The sequence below is a fragment of the Ostrinia nubilalis genome, chromosome 29, assembly GCF_963855985.1.
Source record: "Ostrinia nubilalis chromosome 29, ilOstNubi1.1, whole genome shotgun sequence".
In the NCBI taxonomy this organism is placed as follows: Eukaryota; Metazoa; Arthropoda; class Insecta; order Lepidoptera; family Crambidae; genus Ostrinia; species Ostrinia nubilalis.
In genome coordinates, this window is record NC_087116.1 from 3,046,832 (window position 1) to 3,071,486 (window position 24,655).

Genomic DNA, 24,655 nt, shown 5'->3' on the forward strand with positions numbered 1-24,655 from the left:
AAAATATGAAGTTAATGTCTTTTGACTGACGGCCAACTATAACAAACCAAGAAGTAATTACTTTTTACTTTATCGGATTACCGTGATACATGTTTAATCAAGTTAAATTACGTTTATAATAATATTTATAATAAACAATCATAATAACGAAATATGTATATATGACCTGTCATCTTCTGGGTCACATTCTAAACAAAAAATTCAGAAACAGTGCAGTGTGGATGACATAGAAAAGACAACACACGAGATGTTTCTTCATGAAAATTTTCGCAACTACAGATGATAAATAATTTTGTAAATCTGTAGCTACGAATTCTTACCTAACCGATGCTAATTGCTAGATAAAAATAGGGTATACACGAGCACAAAATAATCCTCCCTCAGACACTACCGATACCGTGTAGAAAATTTTCATGAAGAAAACATCTCGTGTGTTGTCGCAAAATTTTCGCAACTACAGATGATATAATTTTGTAAATCAGTAGCTACGAATTCTTACATAACCGATGCTAATTGCTAGATAAAAATACGGTATACACGAGCACAAAATAATCCTCCCTCAGACACTAACGTGTAGAAAATGTTCATGAAGAAAACATCTCATGTGTTGTCTTTTCTATGTCATCCACACTGCACTGTCTCTGTTGGCAAGATTAGATTGAAAGGACGATATCACGATAGTTATTTGAAACCATACCTAATACCTATACACAAATATTCATATCCTAATCTTGCTTATTAGGCCAGTAGAATTAGATTTTAAATCGGAAATAATTCCTACAAAAGATTTTATTGCTTTAATGATGCTTGTTGTTGTTGATTTTTGGCATCGAACCTTAGACCAGGCATACGGCTAGGCAACGTAGTCGTCCAGGAGGATACAAGGAAGAGGGGTAGCCACAGTAGGTAACACAGAGTCGTTCAGGTGAGTGCCAGGAAGAGGTGCAGCAACCGCAGTTAAGGAACGGCTGGGATGAACAAGGATAGGCGCATCCAGTTCGTAAGCCTTGATAGGGTTACACTGGTTAAGGCGCTCCTTTTCAAGACTTGGAAGCCTGCGGGTAACGAGCCATTGGACGTGGAGAGTGGAAAGGGTCATTAATTATAAACATATTTTCTACTTTGCCGAACATTTGCACGAGAACGGTTTGTTCAAAACATATGAATTTGGTCTTATTTAATGCAGGATTAAATGCCCTTCGACCGTCAGGAAGACCACTTTTCGATAGGGTAAGTCCTTTACGCGGTATAACCGGAAAACCGAAAAACGCCCCTTTCGGGGGCCCCCACCACTTAAGCACAACAACGTCGAAGTCGAAAACCTAGGAGAGTCTTTATGGGCAACTAATGAAGCCATTAAAGCACTAAAATCTTTAGTAGGAATTATTTCCGATTTAATTCATTTTTGTGTTTAATTCTACTGGCCAATATAATGATTTTATCACTAATTTGGTTCCAAAGTTTTTTACGCAAAAAGTCATTATAAATCTTTATTAAGTTCTGGCAGTTAGTCAAAACAGAGTGTGTATCGACTATGTTACGACACAAAATCATTAATGGACAATAATTACTTTAATGCTATAAAAATTGACGAAACTGGATTTATCAAGTTTTACAAAAATAAATCTTCCAAAGTACGGCAGATATCCATTTACTGATCTTTGCATAATATAGTATAAGTCGCGGCCAATATCGCCATGCTAGTGTGGACACTTAATGACTTTTTGTAGTTAATGACTTCTTGCAATCAGCCGACGACTTAGCTATTTTGATATAAGTAATCGATTCATTTTCAGAGTTACCATTATAATGCCTCCATCGAAACCAAATACTAAAAAAAATTGGTGTTGTGAAAAGAAAATTGTTCCAGTACTAACCGCATAAACTTATACTATAGGTTAATGTTGATTTCAATTCAAGCTGAGATATTATATTTCATACTAGCGGCCGCCCACGACTTCGTACGCGTGGATCCCGTTTTACCCCCTTCATCTATCTTACGCGGTTTAGATTTTTTCGTACAAATGTTTTTTCCCGCTAACTCCCGTTCCCGTGGGAATTTTGCAATATCCTGTTGTAACTAAGCTTTAAGTTTACTAAGGTACCTGCATGCAAAATTTCAAGCGTCTAACTTAAGCGGTTTAGATTTTTCATACAAAAGGATTTTCCCGCTAATTCCCGTTCCCGTGGGAATTTCGGGAATTCCTTGTAACTAAGCTCTAAGTTTACTAAAGTACCTACATACCAAATTTCATGCGTCTAACTTAAGCAGTTTAGATTTTTCATACAAAAGGATTTTCCCGCGAATTCCCATTCCCGTGGGAATTCGGGAATTCCCGTTCCCGTGGGAATTTCGGGAATTCCCGTTCCCGTGGGAATTTCGGGAATTCCTTGTTGTAACTAAGCTTTAAGTTTACTAAGGTACCTACATACCAAATTTCAAGCGTCTAACTTAAGCAGTTTAGATTTTTCATACAAAAGGATTTTCCCGCGAATTTCCGTTCCCGTGGGAATTTCGGGAATTCCTTGTTGTAACTAAGCTTTAAGTTTACTAAGGTACCTACATACCAAATTTCAAGTGTCTAACTTAAGCAGTTTAGATTTTTCATACAAAAGGATTTTCCCGCTAATTCCCGTTCCCGTGGGAATTTCAGGAATTCCTTGTTGTAACTACGCTTTAAGTTTACTAAGGTACCTACATGCCAAATTTCAAGCGTCTAACTTAAGCAGTTTAGATTTTTCATACAAAAGGATTTTCCCGCTAATTCCTGTTCCCGTGGGAATTCCTAAGTATACTATAACCTGCCCAGGAGTATGAAAAATAATTGTACCAAGTTTCGTTAAAATCCGTCGAGTAGTTTTTGTTTTTTTTTTATGAATTTTGATGGCCAGAACTGGCACATGACTGTGGCCAGAAATGGGGTAAAGCTGGCCAAAAATGGCACAAATTCCCATTTCTTTTTCTTTTCTACAGGATTATTTTTCCATTGAATCATTATGAAAAAAAATGTATCCTTAGGCTAGATCTAAATATATTTAATCACTTTTTACAAGAAATAAGTCCGTGATAACAAAAACTGTTAAATGATATAGCCTCAAAGTTTAAAAAATTCTTAAAATGGCCAAAACCGGGTCACCTGCCCTATGTATTTGACCCACTGACCTAATTTTTCATTATTTATTTGTATCAGTGTCAGTGTCTTCTAAAGAGTGTAAAGACGATTGTATGTAGGTACTAATAAAATATAATTTTAACTCATTGGTTTTGTCTCATATTTGAGGAATGTACTATGTATCATGAGTAGAGTCTTCGTTTAAAAGGATGCGAACGATTTAAATTTCAATAGGTAGACAAAATTGATAATTCTTAATTATCAAAAATTTTAGCTTTCTCCAGTAGCACTGATATTATTATACTGTGACTCATCAAAGTCATCATTGTCAAAAATATTGACAAATCGCGAACTGTCACGGCCATAAAACTGACACGCGTCCGTCCTCCGTAAGCGCCACCGCGCGACTGATTGAGATTGTCCAAGCCGTCATGGACGATTTTTTCCACATTTTTTAACATAGTAACTAAATAAGACGCAATATAAAAATTTCATCCGTTAAAAGCCCTCAAGTTATTTCTGAACTTTAGTTTAGTAAAAGATTTAGAATCTCAAATCGCTTATTTTAAAAATAAAACCATAAATAGAAAACGAATAGAGGTAACTTTGGGAATTTATTCTATCGAGTCAACTTCATCAAATCGTGTTTCCATCCGTTAATTGCCCTAGAAAATATCCTCAACTATGCCCAATAAAAATCTTAGCCTTTAATTTTACTGTTTAGTACCTCAAAAATGATAAATGAAAACCTCATTTTCGCCATTTTCTCTGCTACCCGGCCTTAAGGTCGAAATCATTTTGTATTAGGTCGATGAGCTGACGATATTATAATAGTGTACCATACATGTTGTTATTGGTAATAATAGAATGATATTTATTTATTGTAAATACTGCCGCACAATTTATAAACGCAGTAAGTACCACTTACTGCATTTATGATTGTTTTGAATATTCTGAATCCTGACATCGCGATCTATAAGAATCAAAGACCCGTTTTTTTCTATCTATCTTAGAACGGAAGATACATTTTATCATAAACGCAGTAAAGAGCAGATTTTAGGTTTCTTCACATACTATGTTAGCAGTAAGAGCACATAATAACTTAATATTACGTGAATACTCGCGCTTACTTAATTTGCTACACAGTAATAGTGCAGTATGTGCCAATTACATCATTCTTATTATGTTTCTACAATTGTTAAGTTCACCTTGCACATAGTATATGTGCAGTAATTCCACTTAAACACACACTGATATTATGTTTCCATTGGAAAAACAGATGACGTGTACTTAATATTAATGCAGTAATTACAATTATACTGCGTACATACTAAGGATTGTCAGAGTGCTGCCTAGGTGTTAACATGTTATGAACGCAGTGGCTGACTCTTACGTTATTGGAAGAAGTTGAAAACCTGTCCAAATGACAAATCTAGCCGAAGACCCAAGAGCTAGATTGACCCGACACTATACCGAAGATATCCCGGACGTGTCTGTACGAGATTAGAATGGCTCTCAAACAGCTGAAAAACAACAAGGCACCGGGCGATGATAGAATTACGGCTGAGCTTCTGAAATCAGGCGGAACGCCGGTACTAAAGGCTCTTTAGAAGCTATTCGATTCCGTCATCCTTGAGGGAAAAACGCCTACGGCATGGCACAGAAGTGTGGTGATACTCTTCTTCAAAAAAGGCAACAAAACCTTGTTGAAGAATTTATTTTATACCCATCTCACTTCTGATTCTGTTTTTGAGAGTCATCACGAATGGTTTCACGCGACATCTAGCCTCCCGAACAAATCGGTTTCCGACAAGGCTTTAGTACGATAGACCACATACTTATCTATGGCAGAAAACTGAGGAGAATAATCAGCAACTTTGTCTGGCATTTGTGGTCTATGAGAAAGACTTCTCTCTTCAAGCTACAGTCTCTCCAACGGTGCCAAATTTACTATAGATAGGGCAGGTGACCCGGTTTTGGCCATTTTAAGAATTTTTTAGAGTTTGAGGCTATATCATTTTACAGTTTTTGTTATCACGGACTTATTTCTTGTAAAAAGTGATTAAATATATTTATATCTAGCCTAAGGATACATTTTTTTTCATAATGATTCAATGGAAAAATAATCCTGTAGAAAAGAAAAAGAAATGGGAATTTGTGCCATTTTTGGCCAGCTTTACCCCATTTCTGGCCACAGTCATGTGCCAGTTCTGGCCATCAAAATTCTTAAAAAAAAAAAAAAAAAACTACCCGACGGATTTTAACGAAACTTGGTACAATTATTTTTCATACTCCTGGGCAGGTTATAGTATACTTAGGAATTCCCACGGGAACGGGAATTAGCGGGAAAATCCTTTTGTATGAAAAATCTAAACTGCTTAAGTTAGACGCTTCAAATTTGGTATGTAGGTACCTTAGTAAACTTAAAGCTTAGTTACAACAAGGAATTCCCGAAATTCGCGGGAAAATCCTTTTGTATGAAAAATCTAAACTGCTTAAGTTAGACGCTTGAAATTTGGTATGTAGGTACCTTATTAAACTTAAAGCTTAGTTACAAGGAATTCCCGAAATTCCCACGGGAACGGGAATTCGCGGGAAAATCCTTTTGTATGAAAAATCTAAACCGCTTAAGTTAGACGCTTGAAATGCATGCAGGTACCTTAGTAAACTTAAAGCTTAGTTACAACAGGATATTGCAAAATTCCCACGGGAACGGGAGTTAGCGGGAAGAAACATTTGTTCGAAAAAATCTAAACCGCGTAAGATAGATGAAGGGTGTAAAACGGGATCCACGATGTCGTGGGCGGCCGCTAGTATTAAATATAATATCTCAGCTCGAATTGAAATTACAATTAAGGAGATCAACATTAACCTATAGTATAAGTTTATGCGGTTAGTACTGGAACAATTCTTTTCACAACACCGATTTTTTTAGTATTTGGTTTCGATGGAGGCATTATAATCGTAACTCTGAAAATGAATCGATTACTTATATCAAAATAGCTAAGTAATTAAATTGAAAAATCACGATAATAACTAAATGGCCAAAAGTGGGGTTCTTCGTGCACCACTTTTGGCCAGGCATGTGGCCAAAGATGGGAAAATTCATTCATTCTGGCTCCATTAGTGGCCACCTCTCATAAACCCACTTAATAAACAAATAGCGATAAAATATCATTAGTACCACTTAGACAGTGTATTCTTTATTAAGGATTAACATAAACATTTAAAAAAATAAGAAGGATTTAGAAAATAATGATTGTTTACTCACCCGCTCGCCTTAGCCTTTTTGCTAAGACTTAAAACAATTAACGCTTCTTAAAAAGTAATGACTTGTTGGATTGAAGTGAAGCTTGACACATCAAAGCTGTTAACGCTATCAGTGTTGCTAATATTAGATATTTTTATTCCCGTAAACCATAGAGTAATATATTAGTCTTTGCCTTAGTTATAACGATTTGAAGTTCTAAATGGCCACAAAGGGGTCGGTGGCCACAACCGGGTCACTTGCCCTATAATCGTTGAATGGCTTGTACGAATAGGCCACAATGTCAGTCCGTCTCCGGGATCAGGACTCCAGTTGCAGCGAGGGGTCAGACAGGGAGATGTCATATTTCTAAAACTGTTCACTACCACTCTGGAAGATGTTTTCAAGCTTCTGGACTGGAGCGGATTCGGCATAAATATCAACGGCGAGTATATCACCCACCTTCGTTTCGCGGACGATATCGTAGTCATAGCTGAGACCGTGGAGGACCTAAACACAATGCTCGATGCCTCAGTAGAGCCTCTCAACAAGTGGGTCTTAAAATGAACATGGACAAGACAAAAATCATGTCAAATGCCCGTGTTGTACCCACTCCTCTGAAGGTTGGAGACACTACACTCGAAGTTGTTGACAATTTTGTATACCTGGGACAAACAGTCCAGTTAGGTAGGGCCAACTTCGAGAAAGAGGTCAATCGTCGAATCCAACTCGGCTGGGCAGCGTTCGGGAAGCTTCGCGAAATTCTCTCGTCCAAAACACCGCAGTGTCTCAAGTCAAAAGTATTTGACCAATGTGTGCTGCCACTAGTTGCCAGTGATGGTATACGGATCTGAGACGTGGTCGCTTACTATGGTCTTCATAAGAAGGCTCAAAGTCACCCAAAGAGCGATGGAGCGTGCTATGCTCGGAGTTTCCCTGCGTGATCGAATCAGAAATGAGGAGATCCGTAGGAGAACCAGAGTGACTGACATAGCCCGCAGAATCGCTAAAATGAAGTGGCAGTGTGCGGGGCACATAGCTCGAAGAGCTGATGGCCACTGGGGCAGGAAAGTTCTAGAATGGCGACCACGAGCCGGAAGACGTGGCGTGGGCAGGCCTCCCACTAGGTGGACCGCCGATCTGATGAAGGTCGCGGGTGGTGCCTGGATGCGAGCGGCGCAGGACCGGTCTTTGTGGAAATCCTTGGGGGAGGCCTTTGTCCAGCAGTGGACGTCTTTCGGCTGAAACGAAACAACAAATAAAAATGTAAAATAATATTTATTTTAAGAATTTACAATTCTGCGTTCTCACTATCGGCGCTAACGCACAACTGCCGCGCGATCAGAATGGCGTAATAGTATGACGCAGCGGGTGGAGGGGATTTGTTTTGCTAGAGTGACGTATTACTTGCTGTACACAAAACAAGACTCTATTCTAATGATGTTAGTAAGATTTTCGCTATTAGATGATACGTTTGAAATGCAGTAACTATTTTATAAGTACTCACGTCAGTTCGGCGCATTTGCTGTATGTTCGACATCGTAAGATTTTAGGGCGGCTGAAATGCTGTATCTCCTTTAAAATCAATGTTCGACTCAGGAAAAGAGTGCTGTAACTGTTTAACATACTAGTAGTGTGGTCGTATCTATTTTATTTTCGAAAGTTGCGATTTTTTGACTAGTTACAGCAATTGGTCAAGTAAATTGTAAAAAAACTGGAAAAAATTCTATGACGTATCTATATTTTTTTTCATCGTAGAAAGACGATACATACACCATTCGACGCGGCTTTTTTTTCTTAATACAATACAATTAAAAGTCATTTTAGCCAATTTTTGAGATACGACATTTCCGCTTTCTGCCGTCGATATGCTGAGATTAATATCAGGAATGGATTCAGAAAATTGAAAAATAAGACCAACCATAGACTGAATTTTAATAAATGTAATTACATCAAACTCCGTGGCTCGCTCAGCAACACTGCTTGGTCTGACCTACTCAGTGACGCGGACGTTGACGTGGTGGTTGCAAATTTCTACGATGCGCTTAACGGTATCATTAATGAACACACACCTGTAGTTGTGCCTGTAGTGTCTTCCAGAGAAAAGCAATATCCTAGCTGGTTCTCAGCTGAATTGATTAGGCGTCTAAAGGATAAAAGTAAATATCACAAAAAATTTAAAAAATATGGTAATCCAAGAGATTATGATAGGTTTTCTTCTTTACGCTCTATATGCAAGAGTCTTACCAAATCCTGTTACAAATCATATATCTCCTCTGTCGAAGACTCTCTGGTAAGCAATGTGAAATCATTTTGGAAGTATGTCAACAGCAAGAAGGATTCTAGTGGCATCCCCCACACCATGAAGTACGGTGATACTGTTGCATCGGATGGCGAAAGAATTTGCGAGCTTTTCTCTGACTTTTTTGGTTCTGTTTTTGATGCCACCAGTCCCCCGTCTCTCGATACAGAACGTGCGGGTGAGTTTTGTGGTACCTACTTCTCCAACCTATCGCTGACACATGATGAGGTTCTCCTTAAGTTGAAACAGCTTGACCCCAATAAGGGCTCCGGTCCTGATGCTGTACCCCCAAAGCTGTTAAGGGAGTGTGCGGATGAACTATGTACACCACTATTAACAATCTTTAACTTGTCACTTAAATCAGGTGTTTTTCCCACGGTTTGGAAAACTGCTCACGTGGTCCCAATTTACAAGTGGTGACAAATCTGATTGCACTAACTACAGGCCTATAAGTATCCTTTCAGCTATGGCTAAGTTATTTGAGAGTGTGGTCTACGACCACATCTATGGCCATGTCAAACCATCCCTATCTCAAAGCCAACACGGCTTTGTCAAGCACAAGTCCACTGTAACGAATCTCCTCGAATACAAAAATTTTCTTTGCACGGCATTTGCTAGTGGTGGTCAGGTCGATTCTGTATACACCGACTTCAAGAAAGCTTTTGATAAGGTCAATCATTCGCTGCTTTGCCAGAAGCTGCATTCGTGGTATGGTTTTCATGGTAGTCTGTTAAGATGGGTTTGTTCCTACCTTAGTATGAGGAGTCAACTTATTACATTGAAGGGTTTCAAATCAGCTCCTGTCACTATTACATCAGGGGTGCCACAGGGGTCGCACCTGGGACCCTTGCTCTTCCTAATATTCATAAATGACTTGGCAGATAATCTGGTTTCTCCGTGTCTTCTCTATGCTGACGATCTTAAAGTTTTCACGACCATTAATAACATTAACGATTGTCATAGGCTTCAGCGAGATCTCGATAGCATCTCGACATGGTGTCGGCGTAATCTAATGTATCTTAGTGTCAGCAAGTGTTACATCATCTCGTTTACTAAAAAGACGAAACACAAAAAGATCTTTGACTACCGGATTGACGGCCAAGTACTACAGCGGTCCACTGTAGTCAGGGACCTCGGCGTTATGTTTGATGATCAGCTGACTTTCAGGGACCACTATGACCACGTTATATCTAAGAGTCTTAAAACTCTTGGTTTCGTTGCTAGAACAACCAAAGACTTCAGCAAACCCCAATGCCTTATCTGTATTTATTACAGTCTTGTTAGAAGTTGTTTGGAATACTGCTCGGTGGTGTGGTCCCCGAGCTATGCAGTACATTGCAAAAGGATTGAGAACGTTCAAAATAAATGCCTCAAAATACTCGCTTACAGATTAGGACTCAATCGTAAACTTTTATCGTACCATGACAGACTTTTGCGTTTTAAAATGACGTCGCTTGAGATACGACGAAAACAGCAGGATCTTTTTCATTTGCACAAAATTTTACACTCCATATTTGATTCCCCTAACTTACTTTCTCTGTTGAATCTTGACGCTAGAATTATTTCTCGCCATCGTATGAAAACATTTGTTTTGCATGTTTATAAGAACAATACTTCTTTTTATAACCCTGTTATACGCATGTGTCGGCTATACAACGAATTGCTGCAGAATAGTAACCTCGATATATTTGTAGCGAATCATAATACCTTTCGACGAACCGTCAAACGTGGTCAAACGTTTCCTCGGCTGAGCTACTGTTCTCTCTTTGCTTGTTTGCTATTGTGAGTCAAAATCAAAATCAAAATCAAAAAATATTTATTCAGTTTAGACCACAAGTGGCACTTATGAACGTCAATAGAAAATAATAAAAAAAGAAAAGGTAGCCCTTATGGGGCACTTTACATGTCTCCTTATCTTTTGGGCCCTACCAGCGCTTCGAGACAAACATATGGCAAGTGCTGAGAAGAAACGCCGGAACAAACTCAGTCACCACTTATTGCCAGGAATTATCTAACGGTAAGAATAGTCAAATTTAAGTACATCAAATATGTGCAGACTGAACTGACCACGCATCCTTGTCATCAATATAGTCTCGAACCTTGTAGTACCCTTTGGACATAAGGGTATTTTTTATATGTATCTTAAATTTGTTTATTGGCAATTCGACAAGGTTGTGTGGTATTTTGTTAAATATGGTAATACATTTCCCCAAGAATGAATTACCTATCTTATGCAACCTAAATGATGGAACAGCAAGTTTATTCTTATGTCTCGTGTTAAATGAGTGGACGTCACTTTTCTTAGTAAATAAATGTATATCGATGGGTGCCTGGAATAAAGCCGCAATCGACAAAACACAATTTTACAGGAGAAGAGATTTAGTGAAATTTTTGAATAATAACTAAACTACGAGGCGTATCCAAATGGTTTGTATATCAAACGATGCGTTATTTTTTCTGGAGTAACATATAATGTGCATAAGGTTATAGTGCTTAGAATATACATTAAAAAAGGTAGAAATACATATTGCCGCTTCATACATTGAAAGTCGGTTCCGTAAGAGTCCATTGTGGTTTTATTCCGGTAAAAAGTGCAAAAGTAATCATACAGCAATAGTGCATTGCAGCGTTGTGCGCTGATCTGAAGGATGTATGGCGAATACAGTAATAGCGGTTTGCTTGAATTTAATGATCGACTTGGAAAATGTACTGGTGAATGCTGTGTACATTATATGTTCATATGGTCCGTATCGAAATGAGTACAAAGTTGAACATCTAGAGTGTTTCGTTAATATCTTTATATAAAGTAGTGGAATTCATTAGTACATAATGATAATATTATAATATTACACGCTTTTGCCCGCGGCTTTTTCGTAGTTTAGAAGTTATCAATAATTTTGTAACTTTTTTTCAATTTCATGACCTAGTAGGCTTTAAAAAAACTTATCTTTATTTCGGGTTGACTTATCTCAGTTTTCTTTATTTTGACAATATCGCTATTAATTGCAAATGTTTGAAAAAAATATTCACCTTCCTATCTTTGATGCAAGATTCAAAATTTTTGCTAGAAACATAAAAAATGATTTTAGCAGAACATTCTCAAAATTTCAACTTAAATGTTTAAATAATAAAAAATGAGAACTTTCATAGGTCTAAAATAATTTTAAAAACTGCGCAGTTTTCTGGACATTCATAATAATACAAAAAAACATGTACTTAATAGGCCACTATTTTTGTAATCGCTCCACTAAAGTGGTAAGTCGCTAAATGTTTTTGACTTTCTTAAAGTGAATTAATATGGGCAATCTTCTAAGTTTACATTACGTAGAACAGATTTAGAGACAATAACTGAACAGAACATGTTTTTATTCTCAGCAAGGAAGCTTTTGCCCTTTATCACACCTGGTGGAAACTGTGATCAGGCTCAAGGTAGAAGGAAACTTCAACTACAGAGAAACTATGGCTTCCTACCTCCAATGCCGAAACATATTGTTATTATAATAAGCTTTAATGAACATAAACCAAATATCCCTCCTTCTTCTCTTCCTAAGTCCCCTTTATCTTCCTAAGTCTGTCGCCATAACAATAATGTTGACAGCTTTACTGTGTTCCAGCAGTTGTCAGGTAGGTACACAGCATTGCTTAATGTAAATCCAATCAACATATTTTTATTGCATAGAAGAACACCATGAAGTATTATTACTTAAGAAAGTTTAAAGAAATTGTACAAGTAGGTAATGTTTATTGTGACTTGGTACACATAGTTTGTTTCGGGGAACAAAGCCGCAATGGCCGTTACTTGTAGAAGTTTGAAATAAAACTTTTAACATTGAACATGCCACGATTATTCTGGTAAACAAATTTCCGGGAATAACGATTCAATATCCATAGTGCTTTTGGTAAATCAGCCAGTTTCAAAGATAAAATTCTGAAAAAAAATCACAAGGTGTATAGGGACCCCCAGATTACGAAAATCGCTTAATCGGAAAACTGCTGCTATGGCTATTGCGGCTTTATTCCAGGCACCCATCGATATGTTTACGGACATACATAATGTTATCAAATATGTATTGCGAAGCCACAGTCAATATATTGATTTCTTTAAAAACTTCTCTAAGCGAGTCACGTGGTTTAAGACCGTATATTGCCCGAACAGCTCTTTTCTGTAAAATGAAAATTGATTCTATGTCTGCTGCTGAGCCCCACAGTAAAAGACCATAAGACATAATACTATGAAAATAACTAAAATATACAAGCCTTGCTGTTTCAACATCAGTCAAGTTTCTGATCTTTCTCACCGCAAAGGCAGCTGAACTAAGTCTTCCCGCCAAGGCAGCAATATGGGGGCCCCATTGTAATTTACAGTCTAGGGTAATACCTAGAAAGACAGTAGAGTTTATCAGTTCAATGCGTTCATTATTTACTGTAATATTAGTATTAACTTGTTTGACATTAGGCATAGTGAATTTTAAACATTTAGTTTTTTTTTGCGTTTAATAGCAAATTATTAGTTGTAAACCAGTCTAATACTTTGGAAAGAGCATTATTCACGTCGTCAAATATTTCCTGACGCCTGTCAGTTTTAAAAATTAAAGAAGTGTCATCAGCAAATAATACTATCTCACAAAGGTCCTTTGAATAAAAAGGTAGATCATTTATATAAATCAGAAAGAGCAATGGTCCCAGTATTGAGCCTTGGGGCACTCCCATTTTTAGGGGGGCGCCCGAGGAGTTAGTTCCGTGAATATTTACTTTTTGTAATCTGTCTGAGAGGTAAGAGTGTAATAGGCTTAAGGCCTTGCCTGATACGCCATAATGTTCTAGCTTAAATAACAGAGTTTGATGATCAACACAGTCAAACGCCTTCGATAAGTCACAAAATACACCAATAGCATCCTTTTTCTCCTGCCAAGCATCGAAAATGTGTTTGATAAGAGCAACCCCTGCATCGGTCGTACTTTTCCCTTTTGTGAACCCATATTGTTTTTCATGAAACAGTTTATTTAAGTTAAAATGAGACAGTAGTTGATTGAAAATATTTTTTTCAAATATTTTACTGAGCGCAGGTAGTATCGATATAGGTCTAAAGTTGGATGGGTCACTTTTGTCTCCTGCTTTAAATAATGGTATGATTTTACTATGTTTCATCAGGGTAGGGAACTGACCTTCGTTAATACATTCATTAAAGATATGAGCTAAATGGGGAGCTATAAGAGGAATGATGGGTTTTATTATGTCTGTTGATATGCCCCATATATCCTCTGTCTTTTTTATATTTAGTTCTTTGAAAGTTTTTATAATAACTATGGGGTCTATTTGTCTAAATTTTAATGGGCTATTGCAAACATCAACACAACCCTCGAGAAGAGACATTGCCTGATATGAACATGAATTAAGATTGCTTGTTGTTATGATTGGTACATTTGAGAAGTAACCTTCGAATGCGTTTGCTACCTTATCATTGCATTTAATATACTTATTATCAATTTTTAAAGCGAATGTGTCATCCCGAGATATAATTCTACAAGTTTCTTTATTAATACAATTCCAAGTAGCTTTAATTTTGTTGCCAGAGTTTTTAATTTTGTCACGTATGTAAATAGATTTTGCCATGGTACAAACTTGTTTAAAAACTTTTGAGTATTTTTTTACATATTCTATAAAGTCCGGGTCGCTACTATAGGCTTTTCTACCATATAATTCAAACATTTTTTTCCTACTAATATAAATACCTACTGTAGCCCAGTCACTGAATTTAGTTTTATTGTTTTTAATAATAATTGTTTTCTTAGGAAAAGTTTTATTGAACTCATTTTTAATTAATTCAAATAATTGCTCATATAAAATATTTATACTACAGTTAAAATAATGCAAAAGTGGGACCTTATTAGATATTTGAGATTTAAATTTGTCTTTCTGGGATGCAGTGACTGGTCTATATTCTATTTCCTTGCTCGATGGCACAAAATGGTGTTGAAATGACACTATTTGACCGCAATGATCAGAATTAACAAAATTTATTATTGATTTCTCTAGCACTAAGCAGTTACAGAATATATTGTCTAAGCAAGTAGCTGATGTTGGAGTCACCCTAGTTGGTTCAGAGAAAAGATTTAACAAGTTAAAAGATTTGAATAAATTTAAAAACCGTATTGAAAGAGAGGAATCTTCTATTATATTAATATTAAAGTCTCCACATACAACTACTTTCTTTGAACTATTACACACTCTTCTAAGTACCTCTTCCATTGTGGTTTCAAATAATTCATAGTTACTAGATGGGGGTCTATATACACATACAATAACATAGTCGTCCAGTTCTGCACATGACAGCTCAATAGTTCGCTCGACAGAGAGAGATACAATATCTTTACGCTCTTTACATTTTAATTTATCATTGATTAATATTAGTGACCCTCCACGAATAGCTAACTCTCTAGTGAATGAACTAATAAGCTTATAATTATTAATGCTCAGCATTAGTTCATATTGCCTGAGCCAATGTTCCGTTAAACATAAGACATGAATATTCAATTCTTGGATAAATAACTCAATTTCCAAGTCTTTGCCGGAGAAGCCTTGTACATTTTGATGCACTAAATTAAAACCGTTAAATTTCTTTGTATCCGAATTTTGTATGCCAGAGTTATCCTCTATTGTCTTACGATGTAATTTAAATTATGATTTGGAACAGATTCCAAGGGTCGAACATCCATGTTCTGCTCAATAAAAGCAGTTTGGCTAGCCAAATTAATGGCTAAATATTTAATAAAATATGATAGCGAATTCGCTATTCGTCTTTTACAATATTTATTTAGATAATTATATTTATCTATTGTCAATAAACATTTATTTTTTAAATAATTGTTAATGTCAATTACATGGAATTTGCATTGATTATATGTCAGTGTATTCAATGTCAAATTCAATTTATATCTTAAATTATTTTCCTCCTGTGGCAAGCTTCTACTGTAGGGGAATGTGAACAAAATTATTTTATCTACATTAAGTAAACATAAGCTATCAAAAATATTTAGTAGGTCTTTTTTGCCTACATTGCCCCTATTTCCTATTAAAATTACTAATGTGGTATTTATTGAGAACGAATAATTTGTTATTTTTCTCATAATTTGTAAATAGGAAGCACCCGGTAAACAATGGTTGATTACACTTTGTCCCAAGTAACTATTAATAAGTTGGCCCATATTTTTGCCTAACTCATCACTGAACATTACTATGTTGGTTTTTTCAATATTTTTAGTTGGGGAGCCGCTGGTAAATGTGTGTGATATCCTAGGACAGTAGTCTTTGTTTAGGGTGTTTAGAGTAGGTGGTGACTCACAACCAGACTGAAAACTATCTGTACAAGATTCATCCAATAGGATAGAATTTTGACAGTTGCAATTAGATATAAATTTTTTCAAAGCCTGGAAATGTTCATCACACTCTTTTTTTGTACATTGATACCGTTCAGACATTGTGTTCAAAGATTTCTTAAGATTACATAATTTATATTCTAGGTTTTCGACATCATGTTCATATTTCAGTACACTATTCTCTAACATTGTGGAACATATGTCAAGCTCATTCTTTAGACGCTGTCTCTCATTTATATAGTTTACTTTGTTGTATAAGCATTTTTGTTTTTTAATCAACTTATTTGTTTTTTTAATATAATTACTAATTTTTACATACTTTTTAAATTTATTTTTACTGCATCTGACAATCTTACCACATACAGGAGTATTGTTTAAAGTATTATCACAAGTTAGGTCTATGGTAATTAATTGTTTGTCAGATGCAGTTTGGGTCAGGCTGGGCGCACTACCGACTAACTCGTCAAACATGATTTGGGTTTTGGTGGCTGTGCAGGCTTCTCTTTCAGCTTCCATTAATTCGATATGGCTGTGAGCATCATAAAGGTCTTGTTTCATGATGGTCATACGTCTGAGGTTGTGTACGTACTCTTCATTGCACTCACCAAACCCGTCAATGATTAATTGTAGCCTATTCCGTTCCTCTACAATTGTCTCATAGTTGGTGTGCAGCTCAGCCATCTCTTTCTTTAAATGCTTGTTTTTATCCCACACATCCATCAGCTCCCTCTCATTGTCCTCTCTTTCCCTATTTAATTGCTCAATCAAGTCTTTGGCTGCCTTCAAATCTCTCAAAGCCAGTTGGAGTTGGGACTCCTCCCGGCGAGCAAAGGCTTTACGTGTAAGCATTGTTTCTTTTGGTAAATAATAAAGTATTAAAATGTAAATGCCAAAGGATCAATTGATCAATAATTGGAGGTTGACAAAAATGTAGGTCGTCAGTGGAAAGGAAAAAAGACTAAAGCGCCAAAACCGTACTTGTGGGAAATGAGGATCAAAGTTTTTTTTTTACGAAAAAAATTCGTATCTCTTTTGATATTAATGTTAAATAGTTCTTTTAAAATGCAATCGTGTTCTTGATTTTTTGCCTTTATTTTAATGAAAACACCAGGTTTGTAGCTCTTTTAGATCGTAAAATAGGTGTCGCTTTAGAAAAAGAGTTATGAAAATTCATTAAATGTTAGTCAGGGTAAAACTGCTAACCTCCATTTATAATCAAATATCCAGCAACCAATAAGTGCTAAATAGTTTGAACAACCTTTTTGATAAAAGAGAAAAAATACTTAGTGAGATACAGCTTAATAAGTAAGTCGAAGATAAATTACTAAACTACAAAATAAGATAGTCGCATGCGCCAGCGAAAAAATGCGTAAAAGCGATATTATCCATGGAGCTTACATGAATATTTGCTTACTTACGCAGACCCTATAGAACGAATATAAGCAAATGTTACTAAACTCTTACTACATTAAACGTTTTAAGCAAAAGTAATGCTTATATTATTATATTGAATAGGTATTATGTTTTATGACAAAAAATGCTTAATTTATCCTAACATCATGCATAATTTGATTGTCATTACTTCTAACCGGGTACGGGAGTGGTAGGTAATTACTATATTTTGAATTATAGTGAACAAACGTAGGGACACTTAACAATTTTAATGACCACCACTAACCACTGTGCACTGGTGGGAACCTTTGGTGGGATGGACATGGTGGGTGGTGACTTACGCGGCCACCACCATGTCCATCCCACCAAAAAAGCCAAACCACACACTGATAGTCTCATCGACGGACTCGAGCATAACCGGCGACAATGTCATAAGACCGTCAGAACCACTTTTGACTTCAAAATCAAAGGCCCAAAGGTGGAAAAGGATGACAATCTAAAGGCCCAAAATAAGAAACTCTACAATGCTATGGAAGTGTCGCCCATTCTCTACAAACGCTTGTTCGAGGCGGGGGCAGTCCACATAGGTCTGGAGATAAGACCGGTAGAAGAACCCACTAGTGAAATGCGCCAAATGCCTCTGTTTTGGACATACAAAAGCCCTATGCAAAGAGGAAGAGGAACTGCAGAGGAACTTACTCATGGCTAAACTGTCCAGCCTGAAAATAAGGCACACCACAATCGTGGAAAAAATGCGAGGGCGAGAACTGACACATCCAACATCCACCACTACATGGCATTCAGTGATAAAGTGATGAATGCCCAGAAAAACAAAAGTAGGACTACTTACTTAGCCCTTTCCAGAACAGCATACTGCTAAGAACACCCTAAACATGCAGAGTTCAAATCTCCTAAAAGACCGTGTCCGTGGTCTTTTGGGAGATTTGATTTGATTTGTGAAAGCTCAACATCATCTGAGCTAACCTGAGACGCTCCAAGCAAGCCACTGCCGAACTGCTGCAAGCAGCCGAGGACAAGGACATAACCTTAGCACTCAATCGGCAGAAACCAGACACTCAGTCTTCGGTGACCGATTGAGTCATTCACGACCCCTAACTGGTCACGGAGACGGAGGCCGCGGTAACACTGGAGGCAGGCAGGCTAAAACTAGGAATTGTGTCCGTGTATTATGAGGGAGACAATCCAATTGAGCTTTAGATATAACGCACAAAGCGGTATGAAAAAGCTAAACACCCAAAACATCATTATAGGGGGAGACGTGAACGCCTAGAACCAATGGTGGGGCAGCGTTTCCGAAAGCCTAGGTGAAGCTTACAGTTTCTTCTTTCAAAAAATATCGACAGGGCAGATTGCGCACAAGCAAAGTGGATGTGTCAGCGTGCAGTAAGCCACTACTGGGTAGGATTAAAGAGAAAGTGGACAGAACGCTAGTCACTTCAGACCACAACGCCATAACCTATTCTCTCTGTCTGGGTGAAAGTGCGGCAACAAGAATACGCACAGAAGACCAGCGAGGCGCAAACAAAGAGTTGGAATGAGTTCTGCTCGACACACGAGAGAGAAAACATGTGGGATGGAATCTATGGAGTCATCGGGAAAGCTCCAGAGACAAGAGGACATGCTCCTGAATGGTTTTAACGGCAAGACTGGGCAGAGTGCCCAGAATAATCGGCTGATCCAGATGATTCCGTGACAATAGATAAACCACACCACACGCGTCTCCGACAACTGATAGAGAGCGAAACTTTAGAAGAGCAAACAGCAAACGATCCCCTTTTTACCGAGGCAGGAGTGGAGGCCGTGCTTAACGTGCAAAATCTAAAGAAAGCCCCGGGACCGGATGATTTCCCGCCGATATTTATGTACCAGAGCTATTCGTAGCGAAAGGGAGATATTCATGGAAATTGCAAACAAATGCCTATCTATAGCGTATTTCCCCAAACAATGGAAGACGGCTCACTTCATCCTCAAGAAGCCAGGGAAAGACTTATCTTGCCATTAGTTTGGGAACTTTTCTTGATAGAGCAGCATATACTGCAGGCAGGCCAATTAGACGGCGCGGCGCCCATACAATAGTGTTTGTTACCCTTTTTTCTTGGCTTGTGGATCTGAGACGTGGTCGCTTATATAGGCCTCATAAGAAGGCTCAAGGTCGCCCAAAGAGCGATGGAGCATGCTATGCTCGGAGTTTCCCTGCGTGATCGAATCAGAAATGAGGAGATCCGCAGGGGAACCAAAGTGACTGACATAGCCCGCAGAATCGCTAAAATCTAGTGGCAGTGGGCGGGGCACATAGCTTGCAGAGCTGATGGCTGCAGGGGTAGAAAATTTCTGGAAAAAGAGTAGCAACCACGAGCCGGAAGACGTGGTGTGGGCAGGCCTCCCACTAGGTGGACCGACGATCTGGAGGTGGTGGTTGCAGGAGGTGCCTGGATGCGAGCGCGGGCCCGGTCTTTGTGAAAATCCTTGGGGGAGGCCTGGCCTTGGGGGATCCAGCAGTGGATATCGTTCGGGCTGAAACGAACGAACACTTTTTTTCAATGACTGAGATTGAATCCACCGGCATAAATGTTTGCCCAGGGAGCAAATTATTTATTTGGATAGTTGCAACATTCTTGCATCTTTGCAGGCACTTGTGAGTGACCCGAGTGCGTAGTGTGTGCTTATTTATAGTCACAAGTGTGTTTGAGATGTCTTTGTTAATAATACTTAACTACTATAGTTTTTGCTTTGATTAATGATCTCATTTTCGCTAAAATACTTTAAAGCTTATTAAAAAAAGGCTACTTTTTGCTAAAGCGCCAAAATTAATCGAATCTTGTTCACTTACTTTTGCTTACACGCCAAATCATTTTGAACTACAACCATGAATAACTACTAATATACCAATGAACTATAAAACTCAAAAAGCTCGAATTGCTAAAGTAACAAGTCATTCGAGTTCTTAAATAACAAAAAAATACTTAATGTTGTGAAAGCAAAAATATTTTGCCAGCAAAAAAACCCTTACGCGACACTTGTTGCAAAAACACTGAAAACACGTCGTTTTAGCAGCGACGAGGGCGGTGATTTTAGAAATACTTAAAATTTTCAGAGTGCTAAAGCGCCAAAAAAGTCATCGGATTGAGTTGAAACCTAGATAGATCGACGCAGAAAAAAAAATCCTATCCTACAATGTATATAACTCATTTTGGCCAAAATGGCGCTTTAGCATTTTTTCCTTTCCACTGACGAGGTAAATATAACCTCTTACGCGGGTGACAGTATAAGGTCACAATAATAGTATTTCGTTTCTAAAATATGCACTACTGTTGTAAATATAAAACAAATAGGTACCTGTTTCGAAAGATAGAACAATGTTAACAAAATCCAACGTAATATTTTCGTAATTGCACTGTCAAATCGGTCCTAAGTATTTGCACAATTTGCACCATAAACACAATGCAATACACAGATTTAAACGTTATTTCACTTATAATTACATAAAACAGTAACAGTGATGAGTTTAGAGACCTTTTATGATATTAAATTAAATAAAAATCAGTAAATAAATTGGGACAAGTTCAAATCAGCTGTTAGCGGTAGTGTTGCCACAGGAAAAAAGTATATAGTGAAACTTGTGAATTCTAACGCAATATTATTTGTTTTTGTTTTCGTTTGCGAGACCTTTTGACCTCTTTATACCTGCCCGCCCACCTGTTCAATATTGTTACTATTGTTTAACTTTTATGATTTTATAGCGAACGGGTTGCGCCTGTGCATTACTTGTCTTTATGGGTAATTCATAGGCGCAGCTTACTTTTGTGTTACTTTTACCTCTATAACACAATGTTTACGTGATTGTTATTGCATGCTGTGTGTACACGTTTTTAGGTTGCAATCTAGATTTATAAGCATTATTCTGTAATAATTGCAATTATTTGTAACTACCGTTGTATCCCTTGATTGTTACCTGTTGTGTATGCCTTAATAAATAAATAAATAAATAAATTTACGTTTTAAAGCCAGACTATCACTTTAAATCAGTTTTGACTTAGTTTAAATGCTTTTGAGTAGAATGCGGTATTTTGACATTGGGAACTTTTTGCCCCACTTTTCGAAAAGTAGCGGACACAAACGAAACCTATCACAGATGATACATACTAATATCCAATGAATTTCCGTGCATTTTTTTTTTCTCTCTTATATGGGAATATTGAGAAAATGAAGTTTTAATATTTTATTTTATTTTACATTTAGGTAACATTTTTGACGACCTCCGTGGCGGAGAGGCGCACACACCGGTTTTCAAGGTGTGCCGGGCCAATCCTGAGGTCCCGGGTTCGATTCCCGGCCGGGACATTATAGAAAACGATCTTTTCACATTGTCTCTGGTTTGGGTGTGTTGTGGTTCGTCGTTCCCGATTTCCATAACACAAATGCCTTAGCTACTTATTTTGGGTTGGAGTAATATATGAGATGTTGTCTAATATTAATTTAAGTAGGTATTTATAATATTTCATTTATTTATATTATTTTATTTATATTTTTTATTTATTTATATTATTTTATTTACTTTTATTGGTTACTCTGCAATGCCAAACAACATAACATGTAAAAATATCAAATCATTTTAGACAAATATATTTTCAACTTAGACTCGTCATATCTCAGAATTCCCATATCTCACAACATAGCGCTTTAAGTGAATATACCTACAAGTATAAAGCTTTGAAATAAAATACGTTTCATTTTTGTCCGCCCTGGGGCATTTTCTCATATTAAAGTTCCCAATGTCCTTTACAATGCATGAAGCTATTATATGGTCTAAAAAAATTAAGTTAATTGGCTTATAATCATACTAAAACATTAATTACTTTTAATATACAGCACCTTTAACAGCATTTACACTAACACAAAGGTTAAAACCGTATATTAGTAAATAAGAAAACCTAATGCATTAAATAAACGTTGTCGAAATATTCTATAGTGCATTCAGATATATTAACACATTTTACAGATTGAACGCATTTTTATGATCTTTTCTTATGCTTATTTACTGCTCAGCATTAGCCAAACATTTACTAAAGTTTTAGCTCTGTTATCTTCTTATTTTATTGTTACTTTAAAGCTTTTAGCACTATTTAGATAAATAAAATTTTATTTTATTACTTTAGGTCATAATTTGGCCATATAACCACGAGCCGTATGATTATATTCATTTGTGCGTTAGTAGGTATATTCATTAGAAAATTTATGTCGAACGTGTCCCGTTATTGACATGAATAAACAGTGGAAAAAGACTAAGGCCGGGTTGCACCAACTTACTTTAATAAACGTCAAAAATCTGTCAAACTCCATACAAAAAACATCGGTAATCGTCATAGTTACGGTCAAAGTTAGGTGGTGCAACTCAGCCTAAGAGAACAGGTGGAGTAAAGAGAAAGATAAAGACGGAATATTTAAACTTTATATTTGGTTTAAGAAATGCAAAAGTTGTTCCAAAAAATGATACTCCTCATACACAAAATACAGTACAATCGGTTGTTGTGTGAGCCAAGCACTAAGTCAAGAAGTTCCGTAGAACATTCATTCATCCCTTTCGGTCGTTTGCACTATTTTAAAAGGCATCTGAAAAAAAAAACAAATAAGCTTATTTATGACTTAATAGAGAAGTAGGTACCTGAAAACTAAATAATTACCCGTATAACGCATACCCTTAAAAAAACGACTACAGCAACACTACTAACTAGTTACAAAAAGTTCCTTTAAATAATACTATTACAATGAGCGAAAAAAAAAGGTACCTACCTAATTGGAGACAGATAAAATTGAAAGACGTGGAGAAGGGGATCATGTGATTAAAGGATTCTAAATTATTGTTTCGGTACCCTGATTAACATTAAAGCAATCCATTTTTATGACGTTTAAACCTAATGAACATTATAACATACCTAAAAAGTGTTACAGTAATGCTTAAGATATCACTTAGATATTTTATATGTAGGTTGAATGACTTAACCATTTTCTTTTTACTATAATAAGACTGACAACATTAAAAGACACTAGTTGAAAGTTTAAAACATTAATATTATCTGACGCCATTTGCTTTCTGTTTTCTTTAACATAGAAAATAAAATTATAATACACATATGCATGAAATACTACTTATTATCCTTTTCTTACAAGCGGAGTATCGATAGAAGCAATTTTATAAGTTAAGATTAATCAAATCGTTAAAAAAATCACAAAAAGTGTCATTATGTCGATTCTAAATTTGTCCCTATTTTGTTAAAAAAAGCATTTCTGTGAGGGCGCGTGAATTATAAACCACAGACATGTATATATTTTCACATAAGACTAATACTCCCAGCTCATTTTCATTTTTGAAACAAAAAAAAATGATACTTAACTTATGATAAATTATTTTAAATAAAGACATTAAAACATCTCCTCACAACACCATTGCACTGCAATACACTAAACGAAAAATAATCAAATCGGACAATAAAATGCGATAAGCTTTTTCGAATACTTTCAAACAAACAAAATAAAACGTTCAGCCTTAGAATAAAACGTAACTTTGGCATTGTAATTCTAAAAGCTGTTTCAAAGCTGTACTAACATCTATTAAAATGCTTTTTACATTAGAATATCCTGTCTAACAACTTTACTAATGTCTGTCTTCAATAACATTATAAGCGCTGGTTAGCAGCACTAATAATATTTAATAATGCTCAAAGCCGTATTATTTGGGGCCCAAATTGCGATTACAAGACACTTATAGACTTTTAAACGGCTGATATAGTGCTACATATGCTGCTCATATACTGCTCTGCACGTATGCTGTTGTACGCTTCTTATAATTGTGTTTTGTGTTACTTGGGCTGAACCGATTTTTATGAAATTTGACATAGAGATAGTTTGAGTCCCGGGAAAGGAAATAAGATAGTTTTTATCCCGGTTTTTGAAACAGGGACGCGTGCGATAAAGTTTTTCTGTGACAGACAAAATTCTACGCAGGCGAAGCCGCGGGCGGAAAGCTAGTACCTAAGTATATTATGATTTGAATTTGAATTATATTTTTCTGTAAAGTAAACGTGGATTTCTTTTGTCTGACGAATTTTGTCATGAGGTGACACATCAAGTCTTCCAGTGACTTGACCCACTTTTAACTTGGTCCACGGGCCAAGTAGCTGGTTTGAAAATGAAAATGAATTTTTTT

The 24,655-nt window shown here is 36.6% G+C and overlaps 2 protein-coding genes across 16 annotated transcripts in view; one reads left to right on the top strand and one right to left on the bottom strand.

The window, feature by feature from the left end:
* The window catches only part of LOC135085659 (uncharacterized), a 354,394-nt gene that overhangs the window by 138,408 nt on the left and 191,331 nt on the right, over positions 1–24,655 (top strand). The gene's annotated exons all lie outside the window — the stretch shown is intronic.
* LOC135085657 (uncharacterized) overlaps positions 1–24,655 on the bottom strand; it is a 150,294-nt gene that overhangs the window by 73,780 nt on the left and 51,859 nt on the right. For 2 of the 13 annotated variants that reach the window (XM_063980437.1, XM_063980427.1), the window contains one exon: positions 22,887–23,061. The exons of the other annotated variants lie outside the window; for them this stretch is intronic. In XM_063980437.1, coding sequence (XP_063836507.1) covers positions 23,051–23,061 — 11 coding nt within the window. In that variant the 3' untranslated portion in view covers positions 22,887–23,050. Of the gene's footprint in view, positions 1–22,886; positions 23,062–24,655 lie in introns of those variants that run through there. 13 annotated transcript variants of the gene reach the window in all.